Source organism: Chroicocephalus ridibundus, chromosome 2 (genome assembly GCF_963924245.1).
Source record: "Chroicocephalus ridibundus chromosome 2, bChrRid1.1, whole genome shotgun sequence".
Classification (NCBI taxonomy): Eukaryota; Metazoa; Chordata; class Aves; order Charadriiformes; family Laridae; genus Chroicocephalus; species Chroicocephalus ridibundus.
In genome coordinates, this window is record NC_086285.1 from 55,187,657 (window position 1) to 55,207,766 (window position 20,110).

Consider the following 20,110-nt stretch of genomic DNA (forward strand, 5'->3'; position numbering starts at 1 on the left):
TTAATTAATAGCCACGTGCACCAGCTGTCCATTTTCTACTGAATGTATCAGTCAAACCTCCAAAGGTTGTTTAAATTAAAACAAACAACAGCTTTTGCAGATGACACGAGGCGCTGCGAGTATTGGAATTACTGACTATGTATACCAAAGAATTAAAGTTTCCTAACTAGAAATCAAACAGACTCTAATGGAGGGGCAAAAAAAAAAAAAATTCAGAAAACTGCCTCTCTCCTCTACTTCCCCATGCCCACTACAAAACCAAACTCAAAGCATCTTGATGTCCCAAAGCATTTATATTTCATTCTCTGTTCTCAACCAGAAAAACATGTTTTCTCATGAACTACCCTAATTCTAGCAATTTCAGCTGTAATTTGGTAGCCTGCCTTGTACAAGGTCGAGTTCTGAACTACACATATCCTACCAACCTTGTGAGATAGACACACTTAACTCAGTCACACAGTTATGAGGAAAGACAGACTCTAATACTCAATTTCAGCAGCAGCAATAAGAATAGTAGCTCCTGTCCTGAGAGGGAACCACAAATAGGAAAGGAATCATGCTCAAAACATTGACACTTATCAGTTGCAAAATGATTTATTGAGTCTCCCTGTCAGTTTATTTGCAGACTGCAATTCTTTTAGTGCTCAGTTTCGCTGGAGTCTCCTGAGATCTAATCTGTCAAAAGAAATTGCAGCAAGCTTGTATAGGTCTAGTTTTTTCACAACTTTCCTCAGTCCTTCTGTTTTATGCCTCCAGCATGCTAGAACTGCACGTTGGCAAGACAATGTCATCAGCAAGGCCTGGCACAGGCTTTCACCTCACTAACGTAACCTATGGAGCTCTGCTGTATGCCATTTGGACCAGGTGCCTTGTTTCCTTAGTAGGGCTTGTGAAGCTAGCACGTGAGGTCATGCACAAGTCCAAAGAGCTTCTCTATCCTTGATCCTAGCCAGTCCAGAATTGACTTCCTTATGTTACCATATAAACCTATTTGTCACCAGGGATTCAAATGAATAATAATAAAGTGAACAGATTAAGGATGCAACTGCAAATAACTCAATTTGCCATGGAGGCGAATTCATCAGGCATACAGTAAATAAAAGGAAAGAGGAAAGTCCAAGTGAAATACTTTGTATATTTTAAGTCCACATCTTTTATCACCCATTCCATCATAAAACTATGCAATCAAGGAGATTTCCGGTTGGAGTTTGGAGAGTTTTTTTGTTTTTCAGGGTTTTTGGTTTTGTTTTACTAGCTGTTACTTAAGGATAGCAGTGAAAGATCATGACCCCATTTCCACTCCTCCAGAGTCTGCAGGGCTTTCTTTGATGTTTCAAATGTAGCCTCGTGGATCATATCACCTTTCCCATGAAAGCACAGGGATTACCTTTCTCCACTGCTTTGCATTCTCCCTTCCACGAAAAAACAACACTTCCTTCTATTCTTCCAACTGTGAAAAATAACTGCTTATACCATACAGAAAGCCAGTAGCCTTGTTTGTTAACCAGCCATTTTGCTTTAAGTTGTTGGCATTTCCCTTGCCTATAAAAATGAAATTTCCCAGGAATTTTCCAGAAAAATAGTTCTTACCTTTGCATTCCCAACATCATCTATAAATGCTACAATAAATTAAACAGTTTCCTGGGCATATGTAGCTCTTTAAGGAATCCTATGTAGTACCCAAAAACTACAATAGGGTTAGCATGAAAGAAATCATTATTGGGTTAAGATAGAAAGGTATATGGCTCCTTTTCATCCAAACTCAGTACATTAAAGCTAATCAGATACGCTCATTTGAGGAGTACCAGAATCAGTGAACTCACAGCCATATTTTCTAAGTAATGGCAATGTCATAGGTCTACATTTTCTTTAAGAAGCTTTTCCACAGCAGAAAGCAAAGGTTGTTCTAGAAACAAAAAACTATGGAAGCTACCTAGTCTCTTCCCAGAGATCCACACAACTTAACAGGACAGCGTTTCCTCCTTGCTGGTCCCTTTATTTATTTTTATCTCTCAGCAGCCATGCACAAAATGTTGATAAAGTCAAAGGATGAATTTTATCTCCCGTTCTCACAGTTTTTAGGTACAAAGAAGCTTCCTGGAAAAGTTTATACATTTAGGGATGTCTGGACCTGCTGGATTCTCAAAACAAGACAGTGCCAAGTGATATCCATTGAATTTAGGTCACACTCTTCTACGGGAATATGTCCTTCAGTAAGGAGGATATGCAACTCACCATACAACCATACTTCCCACTAGACTGGTGATACAGACTGGAGCTTGTAAGACATAGTTGGTTTAAAAGATAGATCTCCTTCCTGTATCATTTTAAAATCCATTCTATAAATTTCTTAGCTGAGAAGAAAACTATTGTGCTTACTTTGCAAACAGAATGGCACTTGGGTGACATTTCTTCAACAACAGCAGACCCCATATGAAGAATTTATTATAGGAAGAACAGACCCTTTCTACATCCCAGCATGTCTGTAAAGCACTCTCTGAATGTGAAATAAAGTTATCCCACTGCTATTTTCAAGCCCCGATGAAATCCAGGGTGCTCTTCAAACCCATGAGCCCAATTGCTTCAGGACAGACACCACATTATCTTGCCATTACCATGAAGATTGCATCACCAGCCCCTTGTGCAATCAGACCTTACACAAAACTAAATACTAAACCTGCTGCTCCTGCCAAAAAAAAAAAAAAAAAACAAAAACAAAAAACCAAACCAACTTTGCCTCCATATTTTGAGTATAACAAGTGTAGCAAGAAACTAAGCCAAAAGAAGAAAGAAATCACCTGCAAATGCACCTGATCAAAAGTAAATAAAATACATATTTCTGGCATCAGGTCTTGAAGGCCTGATGGTACTCAGACTGACAAATCATACTAAGCAAGAAGTTCTGAGCTTCCACTCAAAAAACTTCATCCATCTGTCAGGAAAACAAAGAACATCTGAATCCAAGCAGCACCATTTTAATTGTTTGAATATTTAAAAGAAAAAAAAAAGTGGAATTGCAATGAGGCCAATGTTAGTAAGGACAGGAATGAACTGACCTTGACATATGCTAGGTAATGCTCGCACTTTTCCTGCATGTATGACAGTTGCAACTTCTCTGTGATCTGCCCCACCGTCTCTCCAGAAGTCACAAAGTAAACTCTGGGTTGCTGGCTCTTTTCCTTCTTTGCCACATCAGCAGTCAAGTTATAATTCAAACCTGTTTTAAAAAGGAAGAAGAAGAAAACAAAGGATGTCAGTGAACAATAGTTATTTTCTAGCCACCTATCAATAGATCCTGTCGCCCCCGGGACATGTGTGCTTGAAAAAAGGTCAACCCTTGCCAGCCCTCAATCAATCACTAAGTTTCCTGTGGCTGCACAAACCCAAATCCAATTACTAATGTACTCCCGGGTTTCGTGTTGGTTCCCCAGCCCATCCTTTCCCATAGGAAATGATGTGTAAATACACATCTAGACATGCACACCTAATGAAAAAAAAAAAAAAAGAAACAAAAGATGCTTAAATTAAGTTGCTAACATAAAAAGCAAAACCACAACACAACAACAGCGGCAGCCTCGAGCTTTGTCTCCCTTCTAGAACAGCACAAACCATGCAAATGTCAACAAGGATGTGGCACTTCCTGACAATTACTTCTGTTGATTTGCGGTCATCTTAGCGTTTAGACCTTAATTAGAGATCACTGTCTTGCACTCAGTATCCCTCCCTTAGATGTTATACATCCCTAGCAGCTTATAGAAGAAATACCCAGAGACTAATGAGCTGTATCTCTGCAAATCCTGTTTCCTGCTGTTCTACAGGATAAGCAACTTAACACAATCGGTCAGTTTGTGACTGGATGAGTCTGTGTCCAACAGAAAACTTACTTGTTACCCGAAGCACTTGTACAGTGATTGAATAATCCAAGCTGACTATACCTTTCCTTTTGGTAAACGCAACAACAGGAGCAATGAAATTGCAACAGAAGCATAAACGCTTATTTTGCTGCTCTCTACAGACAAGGGAAACACTGGCTGTGAGGTCCTTTCACTCATCACAGACCACAGCCTCCACTGATTTCAGCTGTTATCAAGGCAATAACGTAAATACCACGAGATTGGCTCACTATAAATGGCTTAATTAGTTGATAATCTCCCTAAATGACAGCCAGCACCAGCTCCTGTGCTGATTTGTTACATGTGTAGGGTGCTTGCCAAATTATTGCTTTGGTTTTATTTAAGTCCTAAATGATTGATGCCAGATAATATGCTCCACATAAATGTAAACTTTTTTTAAAGCAGAATTTTATACACAATCAATGTAAATGTAACACATTCCTGGATTGAGGTCTTCTATACCAAATTTCAGCAAGGGGTCTTTGCTAGGATTTGTCACGTTTTAATTTGGTTTCACTGCGGTAGGTTGGTTTTTTTTTTTTAAAGTCAATGAAAATCCTTATCTCTCTAAATCAACACTGCTGACAGTGGTATCCCCTCCAATCATTTCTCCACCAAAGTTTCACTACTTTGAAGAATTTATTTAATGATATAAAACTTGGTGCAAAAGTCCCTGTGAACATATATAATTCAAACGGACCTTGCTTCCATTTGTAGTGTGTTGCATTCTGATGAAAAGTTCACTCACAAGTTCATGCAAAGCAACCAGAGACATACCCTAGGTAGTAAGAAAAGCAACAGCTGAGTAATCAGCCTAACTACCATCATAGGGCTCCACCTGAACTTTTTTTGCTTGCTTTTGGAAGAATAACTTGTTTAGAAGGATAATGCCTTGAAAGCGTTTCAAACTCTGACAGGCTCAGCACCAAAAACTCTCCCTGAAGTGGTGTTTGCTCAGTCCCGCTGAAGAGCACCACCTAAACAGAAATGCAGGGTTTAGCCAGCAGTCTCTTTCTTAACCTTTTTTTTCTTTTTTAAAGTGTGCACATCCCACACCCATCCCCAATTGTCTCCCTTTTGCTTTCAAGACGTCACATGCACGCTTGCATGCTGAGATGTGCACCGGCATCCCAAGATTAAAGACAAGAAAACCCATAGCAAACCCAGGCCCTGCGTAGGCAGAGGCAAAAAGCCCCACGGGGAGACACAGCTCTCTTCAAAAGAGAAACACCAAAGGAAGGCAGGGCTGCATAGCTTGCAGGGGTGCCTGGGGAGGCTCAGAGGCTCTCCAAAGGATGCGCAACATATTACTGACACTGAACAATTCCTCGCTGCAGGCGCGGAGACGCATCCCAAGGCAAGCCCCGTACCAGGCCTCCAAGCAAAGTGATCCCAGCTACCGTCTCTCTGAAACAGCAGTGGATGTTTTCAATCAAGCAGCACAGTTCCCATCCTCCCCCCCGCCTCCCCTTTATTTTGACAACTTGTTTCTATGTTATATCCAATGATGTCACATCAGTGGAAAAACTGAAATACCATGAGTAAGGTTTTTTTTTTTTCCTCTCCCCAGCTTCATTGCTTCCAAAAAGCAACCAGGGTGGGGAGATAACTGGCCAAATTTCGCACTGCTGGTGGTGTAAGTTCCTCCTGCTCACTCCAGTAGGAGATCGCAAGGCAAGTTTTCATTAGCAAATTAACTCTTGCAGGTAATGCCTTTAAATATTTGTCCAGCAGCTTTAAGGAGGTCTAGTTTGAAATGTTTCTGGGGATCTGCCCATCCTAACTTCACACAATCAAAACAAAACTCTGGCATGGATTTGATGAGCTCAGATCCAGGGCTTGATTTTTCTAACAGCTATTCCTTCTCCATAACTAAAGTTAAATGCCTGAAAGCTTTGATAACAGCTCACTGAGAAATTTTTGATCGTACCTGCAAGAGAACCATCAGCCAGCAGACCAGGAGAGTTACTCCAGCCAGTAACAGACAAACAAAGTAAATGGCAGAAGGCATTTTATAATGGATTTTCAACCTAAGCGGCACATGCGTACTCATGATGCAAGAGTCCCCCCCTTACAGGGCTGCAGGCAGCCCTGAAGCAGAGAGGAGTGAGGAGGGATTGAACTCAGGTAGTGGTATCCTGTGAGCTAAAACAGGAATAGCAGCTGGCTGTGCTAATGGAGAGGTTACACACCCTGAGCCACCCTGCGCATGCCTTTGTTGCCCACTCAGATGATGCTACAGCACACAAAAAGCAGGCGGCAAAATGCTCAGCAGGAATAAGCACGTCCATAAGTTCTTGTTAAACTACTAGCTATAGTACTGATTTGTGGGGGGTGAAGCAGGGCACCACATGGAGAAAATTAAGAACTTAGTAAACAATAACAAAAAGCCATTGGAAGAGGAATGCATTTCTTTGCCTTCTTTACCAGTAATTACAAGGAGAAAATGATTCATGACCTTTGCTTGCAGAGAAAATTCTTAAGTAAAAAAAGTATTAAAAAAAATTTGTCCTAGCAAATGACTACATAGGACATTCTCCCCATCCTCTCTCAAAACTCTTTCCCTTTCCCCTTAATTCAAACTTTGTTTCAAATTCTTTCTCGTAGTGTTGTCCCCAGCTTCCAAGTAGGGAGCCATCCTCACTGCTCCGGGCATACACTAAACAACACAACCCTACAGCATCCCTGCCCCTGAGGCATTCAGAGGGTAGCACGGTCTTAGGCCTGCATCCAAGCGGACTGGAAAAATGACAGACAGACAGAAGTACTATTCCTGCACCAAACTAGATAAGGAGTGTCCACTTTTGTCAGATTTTGGATCAGGCATGTTTCTTCAGTCCTAGAAATGTATACAAGCAGAATGAAAATGTCAAGTGACCCATTATCCCACACTAAATCTCACACCCGTCTTTCAGGCAACAGTATTTGGGACATGAAGACTACCCTAGAAATGGATCAGCACACAAGCCATGCACACCTGAAGTGAACAGTACAAGAGAAACTTTGAAGAAGTTTCTAACGCATCTGCCTAGCCCTAGCCAAATGCCCAAAACCCTTAATTTCATAGCCACTTAAAATTCACCTAATTCTTACACTGGCACTATTGTTGCTGTTGTTGTTGAGGAAATTACCCAGACTGTGGGCACAAGTTTACTCCATTCTTCTGTGGAGATGAATGCAGAAACAGTGCTTGATGCACCGAGATGCAAACAGCCTCTGTTTTCTTGTGCTGGTCACCCAGAAGTGGATGGTCTGAACAGGCTGAAGTCTGCTCACCCAGGCTAGGAAAGGCCATTCTCTCATCCCTGCCTTTCCTGCAGGTACAGACACCCCAGGAGAGACAAAGCAATGGCCCCTCAGGTGAGGGAGGAACAGTCTGAGTGAGATTCTGAGGTGAAAGAGGGAAAACTTAAAATGCCGTATTTCTCACACCTCCAAGATGTACCAGAGGCTGTCTCTCTCAGTGGCCGTACAACTAGACGCTCAGCTCTGCAGCAAGCACAGAGGCAGAGCGAAGGGTCAGACAATGCCTGGCACACAGTGCAGAGCACATGTTTCACTTGGGCATGGCTCTTTGTTTAGATGAAACCATTTCAGCAATAAATTCATACTTCTAAAAACCATAGCCTGCATTCAGTATCCACAAAATGGATGGGAATTATACTGTCATTGGCAGTATCAAGCAGTGTCAATGAACACAGATCCTCAAAAAACAAAAGGAAGGTGGGGAAGGTTTATATGCAAGCGTGAGGCAGTGCTAGATGAAGACAACTTTCCTTCACATGCCAGTTAATGTAACGCTAAAAATAACCACATGTTCAAATAAGCACTGAAGACACACATTTGCCACAGAAGAATGGTGCCTGCGTGTTCAGCTTGACTTTCTAAACATTGTGTAGTAGGTGACCAACTTCAGCCACCCAAAAACAAGAGCAACACTCAGCTTTTCACCAGTAAGCAGCAATCTTGAGCGTCCATGCTGACAAGCCTTAGGGGAGCGATTTTCCCAGTCAGCACTGTGTTCTCATCGTCTGACTTAACAGACAGGCCCCAGATACCCGAAGAGGAGACAATCCCAACACTTTTAGCCACAAAACTTCACATAGCATTTCAACACCTCCATATGTCTGTCAAAGTCCGAACTGGACAACAATTCTATTTTTTTCCCCTCTACATTTAACCATGCAGGAGAGGAACCATTGCAATATTTCCAGGAATTGTTCTACCCTTTGCTAATTGATACTCTTCAAATGCAACATAATTAAAATGATCTGACTGTTAGATTACAAACTGAAAGCTTATTTGAGATATTTTATCCAAATCATATCCCCAAGGGGTTTTATACAGTCAGATAGTTCTGGCTGCAATGTTTTCAAGACAAATCACTTTGCAAGAAGCATTGTATAAAAGGACAATGGTTGGAAGTTTTATAATCATCTACTTAATAGTAAAAAAATTCCTTGTAATGAAATATATGTTACTTGCCAAAGAAGATGCACATGTGCTTTCACACAATAAATCATCGGGAGAACAGTTTGTATGACAACACAGAGGAATTCAACTGGCTTTTACAAGACACGATGAAGCGGGAAGATAGGTCTTTTGCAAACAAGGGGAACAGATATTTAGATTGGAAAAAAAGACAGCTCACTTCTTAGCCACAGGTCCAGAGGTATGAAATTAAAGCAAAGGAAACATATTAAACAGTACCCCCAAGAACACATGAAAACCTATATATTCAGAAAATCTATGCACTGATTGTCAGAAAGGAATTATCACCCTCGGAGCGCTCGGAGATAAGAGTTTTCTCAACTGACAGGGGAGCAGGCATTACAAAAAATACTTTATCAAAGCATGTGTTCGTCTGCTGAGAGTCATCATTTACAGGGAAGGAAAAAGTGCAAAAATAGAAACTGAAGTCTCAGTTGCACCAATATGTTAGAATCCAGAGGAATCTTAAATGTAGTAACTCCACTTTTTTGAGCTGTTCAGGTGACAAAAAGTGACAAGCTGCAGAGAACAACTTCAACAAGCAGCTTGTAGTTCTCGCTCCATGTGAAGAGCAGGAGAAGTAGCAAGAAGCCTTTTTCTTCTCTGACTCATTTAAAATCCAAATACTGCAGCAGGCTCTACATACTGGGATGCACAGATGCAACTCTCACCCTTCTTGATTAGTGACTCAGAAAGGCTGAGGCACAGAGTAGGAGGAGGCACTGCTTCCTCCAGCTCCTCACCAGACCCACAGCAGAGACGCAGCACACTGTGAGGCTGAGGTATCTCCCATGAGCAGCACACTGCAAGTCCTCTGCCATTCCTAAAGCACATTGAAGGTAAAACATTGTGGCTGAACTAAACAAACCCAGACCTTACAATAATTAGAAATGCTCTATCTATCCCATACCACTTCACACAATATCTAAGACTTGTAAACACTGGGATGTAAAAGACATAAGTAATATTTTAATGCAGCCAAGACGTAAAGGCTTGCACAATTACACACCTTACACAATTTCATTCACACGAGAAACTCCAGGTGTTTTACAGAGGTTAACTAACCTGGAAGATATTCTTGCTATCAGTAAAATACTGGGCTATTTATAATCATTTTACAGACAGGTAAACTGATGCACAGAAAAGGAATTGCTCACGTCTGCTAGGAATTCAGAATTAAAGGGCTCTGTTTCAAGAGCTCCTTGTAGACTTTCAAAAACTATTAATCCAGAGCAAATCACACCTGCTTTCTGATAACACTGATAGAGGATATGGATACAGATATGCGTTATCAAGAGATACACAGGGAATATGAACTTCTAAAGCATCAGTTGTTTCTGTGTTCTGTCCTTGCAGTAAGTCCAAGGACACATTTCCCTCCTTTCACTAAGGAAGAAACTGCCCCAGTATTAACTCAGCCTCACCGGAAGGTAAAAACGTGCCCAAGAAAGTTCCCAGGCAGGCTCCAACTTTCTGGAATTGTATAGCTCTGCTCACCTTGAAACAACGTATTTCATGTAAAAGCTCTGTTACTGAATCCAAGGAGAGCCCTTGACTCCAGCTTAGCCTGCTAGTGTGCCCCTGCCCAGGGCTGGCGCAGGTACCTTACCTATTTCTCCAGGAACACGCTTGCCACTGAAGCGAAAGCATGCTGTGACATTGAGGCAGTTCACCGGCTGCAAGCCATCATGGCACTGAGGAGCTGTGATGTTGATGGACACGGGCAGAAAAATAGAGATGTCCATAGTAATGACAGGCCTGGATCTGGAGATCAATAGAGAGTGGAATTGAGTGATCATTCAGAGGGAAGTTCTCAGCCAAAGGAAAATAAAGTACATTTGGTAAACTGCACAATTTCAAGCATGAAAAATTGGAGAGTGCACTTGTAACTGTAAGATAGATTAGCACTTGACCTAGCTGGCAAGGACTACTTGCATCTGAATGAAAACCATAGTGTCAACTTGAAGTTCATGCTGATACAGACTGCAGGCACGCAGCTGGGGAAACTGGTAACACATAATAATAACCATCTCAAATAAAAGTTGCAGAAAGCCTTTCCGATGATTGAAGAGGATAACAAAATTAGCAGAATGGCAACCAAGGACAACAAGCTCATTCAAGTGAGGCTGCTTGCTAAGCAGCCCGGATGGTCAGGAACAGGTAGGCAGAGACCTTAGGTTTCCAGAGAATGGTCTACGGTCAAGTTTGTGACCTGCAAGTCAAGGAGGGAGCACAGGGGTAGGAGATGGATTCATACATAATTTTTCTGACAGTATAAGAGGGACAACAGGCACCATATTCATGTTTTCTGGGGGAGGGAATGTTTGGCTAATTTGCTCCTGGAAAGTGGTAAGGATTGAATACTCTTTTCACGCTGCTAAGCTCTGTTTCAGGAGTTACCTGGTGCACTGTGAACAAAAGCTTTCTGCCCTTGAAACTTCAGCACTAGGTTATTGCTACAACTATTCTTTGCTGAAGATGACCTCGGTCAGGATCACAGAGCAAGCTGAGTGACATCAGGGCTGAGGTGGGTCTCCTCTCTCAGACAACACAGAAGCCCCACCAGCTTGGTTGGGAAAAGCAGCCCAGAAACTCAGGTTTCTCCTGAGCCACCCCTAGCACAGGACTCCAGCCCAAAAATTCATCGAGTGTTATTCTTTGTGGTTTCAATTCTGTACATGTTCAACATGAAAACGTTCTTCCAAAACCAACTCTAGTAGTAAAAAAAAAAATGTGCAGCAACCAGCAAATTCACTTCTAAGGTAGTCCCAGCAGCTGTGCAAGGCCAGACCACGCAAGCAAACCACTTCAGGACTCTCACTCCACAAGCCACTTAATTTAGAGGTGGAGGGGAGCGGGGAGAAGAGAGCAGGGATTGTGGTTACACCTAATTCATATCAACGGGAACAAGCTTCACATCAATCTCTGAGACAGCTGCTCAGGCTCTTTTACCACAGCCTGAAATAACAGTGCAAGTTCACCTTTTGAGATGGAGGATGAAGATAAATGCTAACCCTAGAAATATATACAGTAAAAAGGGGGAAGAAGGAGGAAAAAGAGTGAGCTTCCTAGGATCATTTCACACCTTGGAAAAAACTCTTTTCAAATGCTTGAGGAAACATAAAAGAGGAAATGCTATAATTGACCTAGAAAAATATTTCTCCTAGAAAAAAAAAATTTCTCCAGCCATGATGCACTGTGTGATTTTTCCTTAATGTTAGCTCACTTAGTTATTCACTGGGGGAAAAAAAACACAATGCATCTGTCAAACAGCCATACACACACGCGAGTAATACAGCAATGACGATCTGCCCCAAGTCACTGCGGCTTCCACCAAAGCTTTTAATATCACTTGGCAAAACATTTGTTGGTTTTGGCCAAAGAATTTCACAAAGGCTTCTGGAGGGGTGGGGGGGAAAGGCAGCTCATTTCTTTATCCTAATCTGAATCTAAACAGCAAGATGGACACGCTGTAAATTGGCAGTAGCCACAATTAAATCAGGCTGCCCACAAAGTCAGCTGGTAATGTCTTAATCTTCTCCGAAATGCACAAGCAGTGACTGAACGCATGGACAGAGGTCACCATGCTTTTGCAATGTATGTTGTTTTAAACATCACAGCAAGCCTTTCAGACTGCCATTTCCCACCCTGCAAGTAACAACAATGCAGAATAAAAATGCACAGTTTTCTTTCTAGCAGGTTTGGAGATGTGGGGCTGTGAGATTCCATCTGGGGCATGGCACACCTTTTCATAGAAACAGCAATTGGCATCTTTTGTGTGCATGATGAAGGAATAGAAAGCTCTTCAGAAGACTTGACTAGCTGCCACATTGATCATCAAGAGCATTTCTTCCCCTCTTCTCCTTTTTCTTTTTGTTTTGTTTAACTGATTCAAATGGAAACAGAGCCAAGTTTTTCCTGCCTTGAAAAAGAAGCAGGCTGGCACATCCGTTCTGCAGCTCCACTATTTGTCTTGCCAGTTTCACCACATCTCTTTATGTTCCATTAAGATGCAGGAATCCCTAGTGACTAATTCTAATGACATCTAGGTATTGACAGGATTTTTCTATTAAATATTTACAAGTGTAACAACAGAGCTACTGGTAAAATTCAGATTTCCCATTCTCTTCCCCACGTCTGTGCATCTCAAGCCTGCTCCTACTCTAAATCTCCACCTGCATAATTTGGTGGACCAAGCTGTCACACCTCTCTCCATCAGATGAAACAAGCAATTGCACTTAATTCATACACTTGAAACAGCAGCCCAAATCCTGTGTGCATTGCAAACATCTCCATATTTCATTTCCCTGAAGACTCTTATTTCATTCTGTGTCCCATTATAACTTGCAAAATTACATCCTGGCATCATATGCAGCTGGCTTTTTGCTCAACCGCATTCCCTTAAATCATATTTTATTTACTTTATGCAAATGTAAGAACAATAAAAAAGCCTTCTCACAAATTCAGAGCAACCTTTTTAGAAAAGGCATTAAGAAGCAACACATCTCCTTCAGGCTCTAATCCTTCGTTTTGTTCCTAGCCCTGGGAGTCCTATGTATTGTCATCCCTCACTACACTGTTTAAATCAGACTGTGCATTCGTTGACACTATCCATGTTTAAGGTTCTGCTCAAAAGGTAACCCAGCTTGCTTCTTCTGACCACAGTAAACTAGGGAGAAAATCAGAGTGGTGGAGGACTTAGAACACGTAAGATATAAACAGAAAACAGACACAAAAAGAAGACAACAGCGGATGAAAAAGACTTTGATCTCACCTCAGAAGTACCACATTGTCTGACAAGAAAGCTCCAACGGTCATATCTGAAATTATTGTAACATTGAGACGGTTACAAAGGAGGCACAGAATTCAATTTTTTCATGTCAGTTGGTAAATTATGGAGCATATATCCAAAAAAAGCATTTTTACTTAAATCAGCTGGCTGGTCTCTTCAAATATAATTATGTCAGAAGTAGTGCAACCAGAGGATCATGTCTGTGATGTTATTTCACTTCTACTTCATTGTTTGGTTTTTATTATTACCATTATGCTATTGTCTACTATTTTTTTTATTTATTTTTTTTTTAATTGTCATCATGATTGGGCAGCTTCCAGGCAACTTACAACCTTGGCCAGATACTGAAATCCTTTGCTTTAATATCTCAATCATTCGTCATGACTGTCCAAACATCTGAAGCAAGCAATTGGCTCAAATTCTTATCAGGAGCTTTGAATAACAGGGAAAAGGGAAGAAAATGCTCAGCTTCATCAGCCTCTGGCCATTGCAGGAACCAGCAACCTGGAAATCACCAGCTCCACTGTTTTCTCAGCCTGCTGCTGTGTTTCCCCAGTGCTCTCGCTGCCAGCGTAGCAGACATACCTGGATAACCATTGCCATCCATATCGACTCCCCCTGATATGGACTGGCCAAACATCCGCAGCATCGGGTTTATTGTTTGCCCAGACAGCTTCTGCAGCAGAAAACACATAAGTGAAATCAGTCAGTAACATAAAGAATCCTTTAAAAAAACCAAACAAACAAAAAAAAAAACCAAACAAAACCAAACCCACCCAAACGAAAAAACCCTTCGAGCCTTATTTTCATGGTCACCGGGGTTCTTTTCCATGGACCGGGAGTGCTGCACATCTGCAGACTCACACTTCACCCACGCAGCCCAGAGCAGGAAGGCTGCTGACTGCAGGAAGCCCTTCTGCTCTGGGCTAGGAGGAGGCCAGTGTTGACTTGGATTAAAAAACACACCTGTGTTACAAGCCTCATGCAGTCCCAAGCAAAATAAAGAACACATCAAACAGATTTCTCGGGGAGTGGGAGGAAATTTAACTGCACCCTAGAGATTTTCTCTTCTTTTTTTCATTACCTTTATTTCAGTAAATAAGTTAAGCATCTTAACAAAATTAATGATTAATTGAAACAGAAAATCCTGCACAACCATTCCTTTTCACAAAGCTTGCCAGCATACCCAAAGTCAAAATGATTAATTTTCATCCCACTTGGAAATTCTGGTTTCCATCAGCTATTATGTAGTGTTTTGTGTCAGTTTGGAAGCTGTATCTCATTTCTGCCTCCCCAACGCAAAGATTAATTAACTTCTAACACAGCTTCTTTTTTTTTTGATTACTAACACAAAAACTTTCTCTAAACGTTTTGAATTGTAAATGCCTTTGTCTGAAGCAAATTAATATATCACAATCTCATTTTCTAAGAAGGCAATCAGATGTCTCCCAGCTCTCATTCATTATGCTGGGCCACCAATGCGAGACCTGAACTCAAACTAACATCTGACTGCAGAAGTTACAGACAGAGGAAACCTACCCCATGAAGTAATTTCAAGGCTATTGGTGGTGCTTCACAGCTTGTGACATGCGACCAGCTTTTCCTGGCCCTCCCATAAAAGGACATAATATTGGACAAAAGGTCAGGCAGGAAATTCATGGAAAAAAAGACAAGTTGAGGGGAAGAAAGATATCCTGCAGTCCTGACAGAGTTTAAAGGAGAAACAGTGCTCTGCCTGTACAGATCTCCTTTTCCTACTTGCGGGCAGATAAGATTAAGACAACTGGAAGTAACTTCCTCCCCACATTACACTTACATCACATTTTTGGGGGGTCCCGGTTAGGGTGGTAAATCCCGCCTGCAAACACCCCAGTGGACATCTGCAGGCTGTTACAGCCTAGAAGGCAGAGGTATAATGCTGCTCTGCTTTTAAGTGCCATGAATGAAAACAGCAGGCCGCAAAGCCAATTAAGCTGCTTCTGCTCATAGCCACCACTAAAGCTGCTGAAGGGACATGAGGGAAAAACACTGACCAGCAATTTAAACGAAGAAAAGGGAAAAAAGCTAACAAAATGAAAAGGGTGAAAACACATACCCTGCAGGCCCTGCCTCCACCTCTCTCAGCTTATTTAAAAAAAGGAAATCCAGGGCATTAAGATGGCTCAGGGGTATAGTAATAAGATACAAAAAGTCTTTCACCTTCAAGTTCAAATCCAGGGCAGGTAGGTAAAGAGCTGAAGTTGTTACACAGCTTTTTTGGTTGCACATGGGAGATGGTGGTGTGTCTGGTGCCCCGCAGCAGACACTGGGAAACAGCACAGAGACACAATGCCCATACGTGGTGCCCCCTCGTCTGCCTCAGGACACGGGACAACAACAGGAATGGTATCAAGAGACAATGACTGTGATACCCTGCCACCCTCTTGAGCTGGGCTTTGTCCCACTGACCAAGGGGAGGGACACGCGCTATGTCTGCCGGCCTTGCTCCAATGGGGAGGGAGAGATTGCAAGCAGGATGTTTCGCTTCCCACCCTGCTGATCTGGCCTCTTTCAAAAAATGTAAAATTTTCCCATGAATGACAAAAAAAATAAAAATAATCTGATCCTTTTCAGCAAGAGCTGGAAATCTTCAGGCTTCTCAGCAGCCAGAGAAGAACCGCCCAGCCAGTGGCTCTCAGCAAGAAACGGGCAGAACCCTGCACATGCCACACATTAGTGCATTTTACAAGTATCCATAAAGAGTCATTTAACTTCCTTTTTTCTAAAAAGCAGCGCATGGCATACACATGGTAAAAGGAAGAAGGACTAAACTTCTACGGTCTGTTAGAAGAGTCTCCAATATAACCACTAAACTCTTTAATTCTGCTTAAACTGATTTACTGTGAAGGATCCCACCCAGCAACAAAACAAAACAAGCCAAACTTCAAACACACGGAGGGAGGGAAGATTCAGGCTCTCTGAAAAAAGAAATGGGCTAGACAGAGACTAGGGGATACATGTTGGGCAGCTTGAGCATAAATTTATCTTCTCCACATCCTGGCTACAGTAGCTAAATTGCACTGTGTCATCTCTGCACAAGATGCTACAGCATACCCCAGCCAAGATTTTACTTCATAATAATGGTCAGGGGAATGGCACCCAAGAACAACCTCGTGATATATCGTCACATTGCAAGGAGAGGGCCAACAAGATGGGTAAAGAGGCTTCTGCGGGACACAACAATTTTAGTACCTCTTCTTTCTCACTAAGCCTGCTTCTACAGAAAGAAAGTGCAACCTCCCAGCTGCCCATTGGCCTCTCCATAATTTGTATGCTCAACCTCTCCAGGGTTTTCATTTCTCCTCTGCAGCAGTACTATCTCGAAAAACTGACATTCAAACACCAAGACTTCGTTTGCTTCAAGAAGGAAGCTACAGCTGATAACTGCAACAAAAGACAGTGAAAGATATCTCCTGACTAACATAATTTTGCCCTACAGCATATGGACAAACTTTGGGAGAAGCCATCTTCAAACCAGGACTCAGAAAAGGGTGTAGAGCTATGATGAGACTACCTATAAAGGAACCCCTAAGTATGGTTTATTTCTGCAGGCCCTGGGAAAGTGACTTCAGATAGGTATCATAAATGACAGTGTCACATACCATAGAGTACTGAGGTACAATACCATTGGCGTCCCCATGGTAAATGTACACTGCTCCTATGTAGTTATCCTCCTTAGGCGCTCCAATAGCAACATCTGTAAAACAGTACAAACATTTCACAATCTATTCCATTAGTCCAACTTTTTCCCGATTTTAGAAGCCAGCTATCCATAGGAAACTAGCTCCCCACGACGAAGATGATCAGCAGCTCATGTGAACCTGGAGAGACGGAACTTGTTTGATTTAGTAAAGAGCTTATGTTAAGATAAACTTAAAAAATTACACAAATGTATATGAATTTGTACACGCATGTGGCTATATTGTGCCTAATTAGAAACATGTGCTTGTTATGAAAATGTGCGTTTATTAACCAGAAGACATGCTCAAAAAGTTAATTTAGAATTCTTTCATACAAAAATCTCCAACCCAGGGGAACATCAGCTTTGTGAACCAAGACAGCATTGGCAAAACATCTATTGTAGCACTACATTAAGTTTCCTTGAAAATCCAAGGCTCCGAAATGAGGCTGGGTATATTAAATGGATAGGCAGGAAGAAAAAAAGGCTGCTGAGGCTACTTTCAAATTACATTTGATCCATTTTAACTGCAAACTCCTGCAGAAAGAGTGATCCCACCTCCCATTCTCCTCTCCTAGTTGGATCTAGTGACAACACAGTTGCTAAAATTAAACTCTTCCCGATGGCTTCATACCCGTGGACTGATGCAACTCACTCTGCAGTCTCACCATCACCACAACTGTCCCACAAGCAGCAGCAAGAACACGCAAATGCATGTCCAGGTGCAGAAGAAGAGCAAGTCCACCTTTGGGCAACCTGCAATGAGGTTGGGTTAGGCTTACTGGGATACTGTGCCCCGAGTGGACTGGAAGAAATAAATCCAGGTGCACACGGAGTAAGTCATCCTTTGTTTGGAAGTCCTTAATCTGCACTGCCAGAAATCAGGGCAGAAAAGGTGCCAGCACCAACACTTTGCTCTCTCCTACTGCTATCACAGCACAGGGCCTCACACTGAGTGGTCTGTGAAAGGAGCAGGGGTAGAATAAAGCAAAGGAGAGAAATTATTAATATAGTACATGCTATCAGGAGTGAGAAGCTACTACTTCTTTACATTTCATGATAAGAAATGTGATTATGTCAACAAAACTGGAAAAGCTTGAAGACGTAAAGAAATGGGAAAGAAAAAAGAAGTCAGACATAGGTTTCTGTTTTGTTTGGGGCATGGGTATCTAAAGCTTTTTACAAACCATACAGGGAAGAAGAAAATGCAACAGCATGGAAAGCAAAGCAATGCTAATGAGATTGGGGTGCGAGTTGCATGAACGGGGACTAAACCCACATGAAGGACAATCAGCTACAAAAGGCTTTAGCAGACAAATCCAACACAAGCACATTTATCCTTAGCGTGAGCCCAGGTGCTCGTCAGGGCCAGAGGAACAATGGATGCCACGCGGCACCCAGTGATGCGAGGAGACTGGCAGTGCCACCAGCCCTGCTGGCATTTCCAGGCAAATGGCCCAGGAAGAAATCACACCAACCTGGGAAGCCATCATCATCGATGTCGCCGAGGGTGGCCATGCTCTCTCCGAAGTGTGCATTGTAGGCGCCATCACCATCCAGGACGAGCTGCTCTTCCAGTACTCCCTAGCAAGTAGGCAATTAAACAGGGTCAGGGATCCAGTGTGAGTCCTGGATGACGTGAACCCTCCCCGTGGGAGCTGCCTACGCACTGTGGGAAACAGCTGGGGCAGGGCTGCATTCTGACTCCTGCCCTCAATGCACACAGATCACCTGGGCACTAAAAATCTAATTTCTTTATTATTAATTGTCTTACTACTTATTTGAGGGTTTTAACCATCTTCTGTCTTTTAGTTTTAAGACTAAGAGGGGGAAGAAAAGGAGCATATGAGTGATATAACTAAAATGATAAATTAACTAAATGATAACTCAGTGATTTAACTAAATGCAGTCACAGGGCTTGGTGAGCTCATGAAGGTTTCCAGATGCCTAAAATATAACAGCCCAGAACTTGCTCTGCTGGCAGATTACATCTGAGGAGTGAAATCCTCAGTCCAGGCTTATTCAGCTAAACCCCATCGAGTTAAGGAGAACTCTCCCCTAAGCAAAGAACATTTGGGCAATTGGATTTGAAAACTTTTTAAGTATTGGACAAAAGGATTAAAGCAAAGTCACCAAAAAGCCTTCTGAAATGAAGAATAAGGAAAGGGACTTAACGCAATAAAGAGACAGAGGAACGTTTAGAATAAAGTAGCTTTGTACTCCTATGCCATGAGAAGCCTTATATGGATCTGGTATTTCTTGCCCACCCACTTTCTGGTCAGATTCATAAGCTTTAGTTTCTTGCAGTCTTCCCTCAAGGGGAAAGGAACATTTCCACAAGAAAACAAAATTTAGTTACGCAATCCAACTCTGTACCCACCTCAAGGGTTGTTTTGTTTTGTTTTTGCTTCTTTGTGAATGAGAGTAAACTGCCCTCTGGAACATGTAATAAAATCTTTTTCTTGGCTGTGGGGAGTTGCTGACTTTAAGAAAATCCCACATAATGAAATTGAAACACAACAAAGAGGAGACAGGCAGGCCTGTATGTGCGACTCATTTCTTTGCAGCCCTCACAGGAAAGGGCAAAATACAAGCGTGTTAAATCTAGCATCACCATGCGTGCTTGTATTATAACGCAGTCTTCTTTCATCCGCTGCAACAACCTCTTAGGCAGTGGTGCTTGCAGAATGAAACACAGTTTAAAAACTCTAAACCCCAAGATAAAACCCACAATCCTGCAAGCCACTGCTCCTGCAAGTAATTCTTGCTGTAGGAGTATAAGAAACTCCTACTAGCTTCTTGACTGTTTTATAAAAGATAAAAACTAACTCATGCATGCTCTCACTGCGAGCAGAACACGTTGCCTATTATCTGCTTGGCTTTCTGGACCCTGTCCTGAGGATGCAGCAGCAACACTGCAATATAAGAAGTGGGACAGCCTGTGGATCAGACTGAAAAAGTAAAGCTCATTTAAAGGAGGAGTGATAACAGAAAATAGAATTACACCAAAGGCAATTCTGAACTCTCCCAAATGCTACCAATAGGACTTGTGGTGAATGTCAAGTCTAACGTAAACAAACTCCATTGACAAACTACTAATGAAGCAAACCAATTTCATTTTAGTCCATAACAACTCCTCCTTTGAGACAGTAGGTTTGGGACCTGAATATTAAATATTTAATAATACGTAAAAAGCTATTATTTTGCTATAAATAC

General features: G+C 42.0%; 1 protein-coding gene across 1 annotated transcript in view; it reads right to left on the reverse strand.

The window, feature by feature from the left end:
- Window positions 1-20,110, reverse strand: part of ITGA9 (integrin subunit alpha 9) — a 232,582-nt gene that overhangs the window by 176,319 nt on the left and 36,153 nt on the right. Inside the window, exons 10-15 of the mRNA XM_063325548.1 lie at window positions 18,373-18,478; window positions 16,818-16,912; window positions 13,762-13,852; window positions 13,159-13,204; window positions 9,994-10,148; window positions 3,057-3,217 (exon numbers count right to left, since the gene is read on the reverse strand). Of these exons, the coding sequence (XP_063181618.1) occupies window positions 3,057-3,217; window positions 9,994-10,148; window positions 13,159-13,204; window positions 13,762-13,852; window positions 16,818-16,912; window positions 18,373-18,478 (654 nt within the window). The remainder of the gene's footprint in view (window positions 1-3,056; window positions 3,218-9,993; window positions 10,149-13,158; window positions 13,205-13,761; window positions 13,853-16,817; window positions 16,913-18,372; window positions 18,479-20,110) is intronic.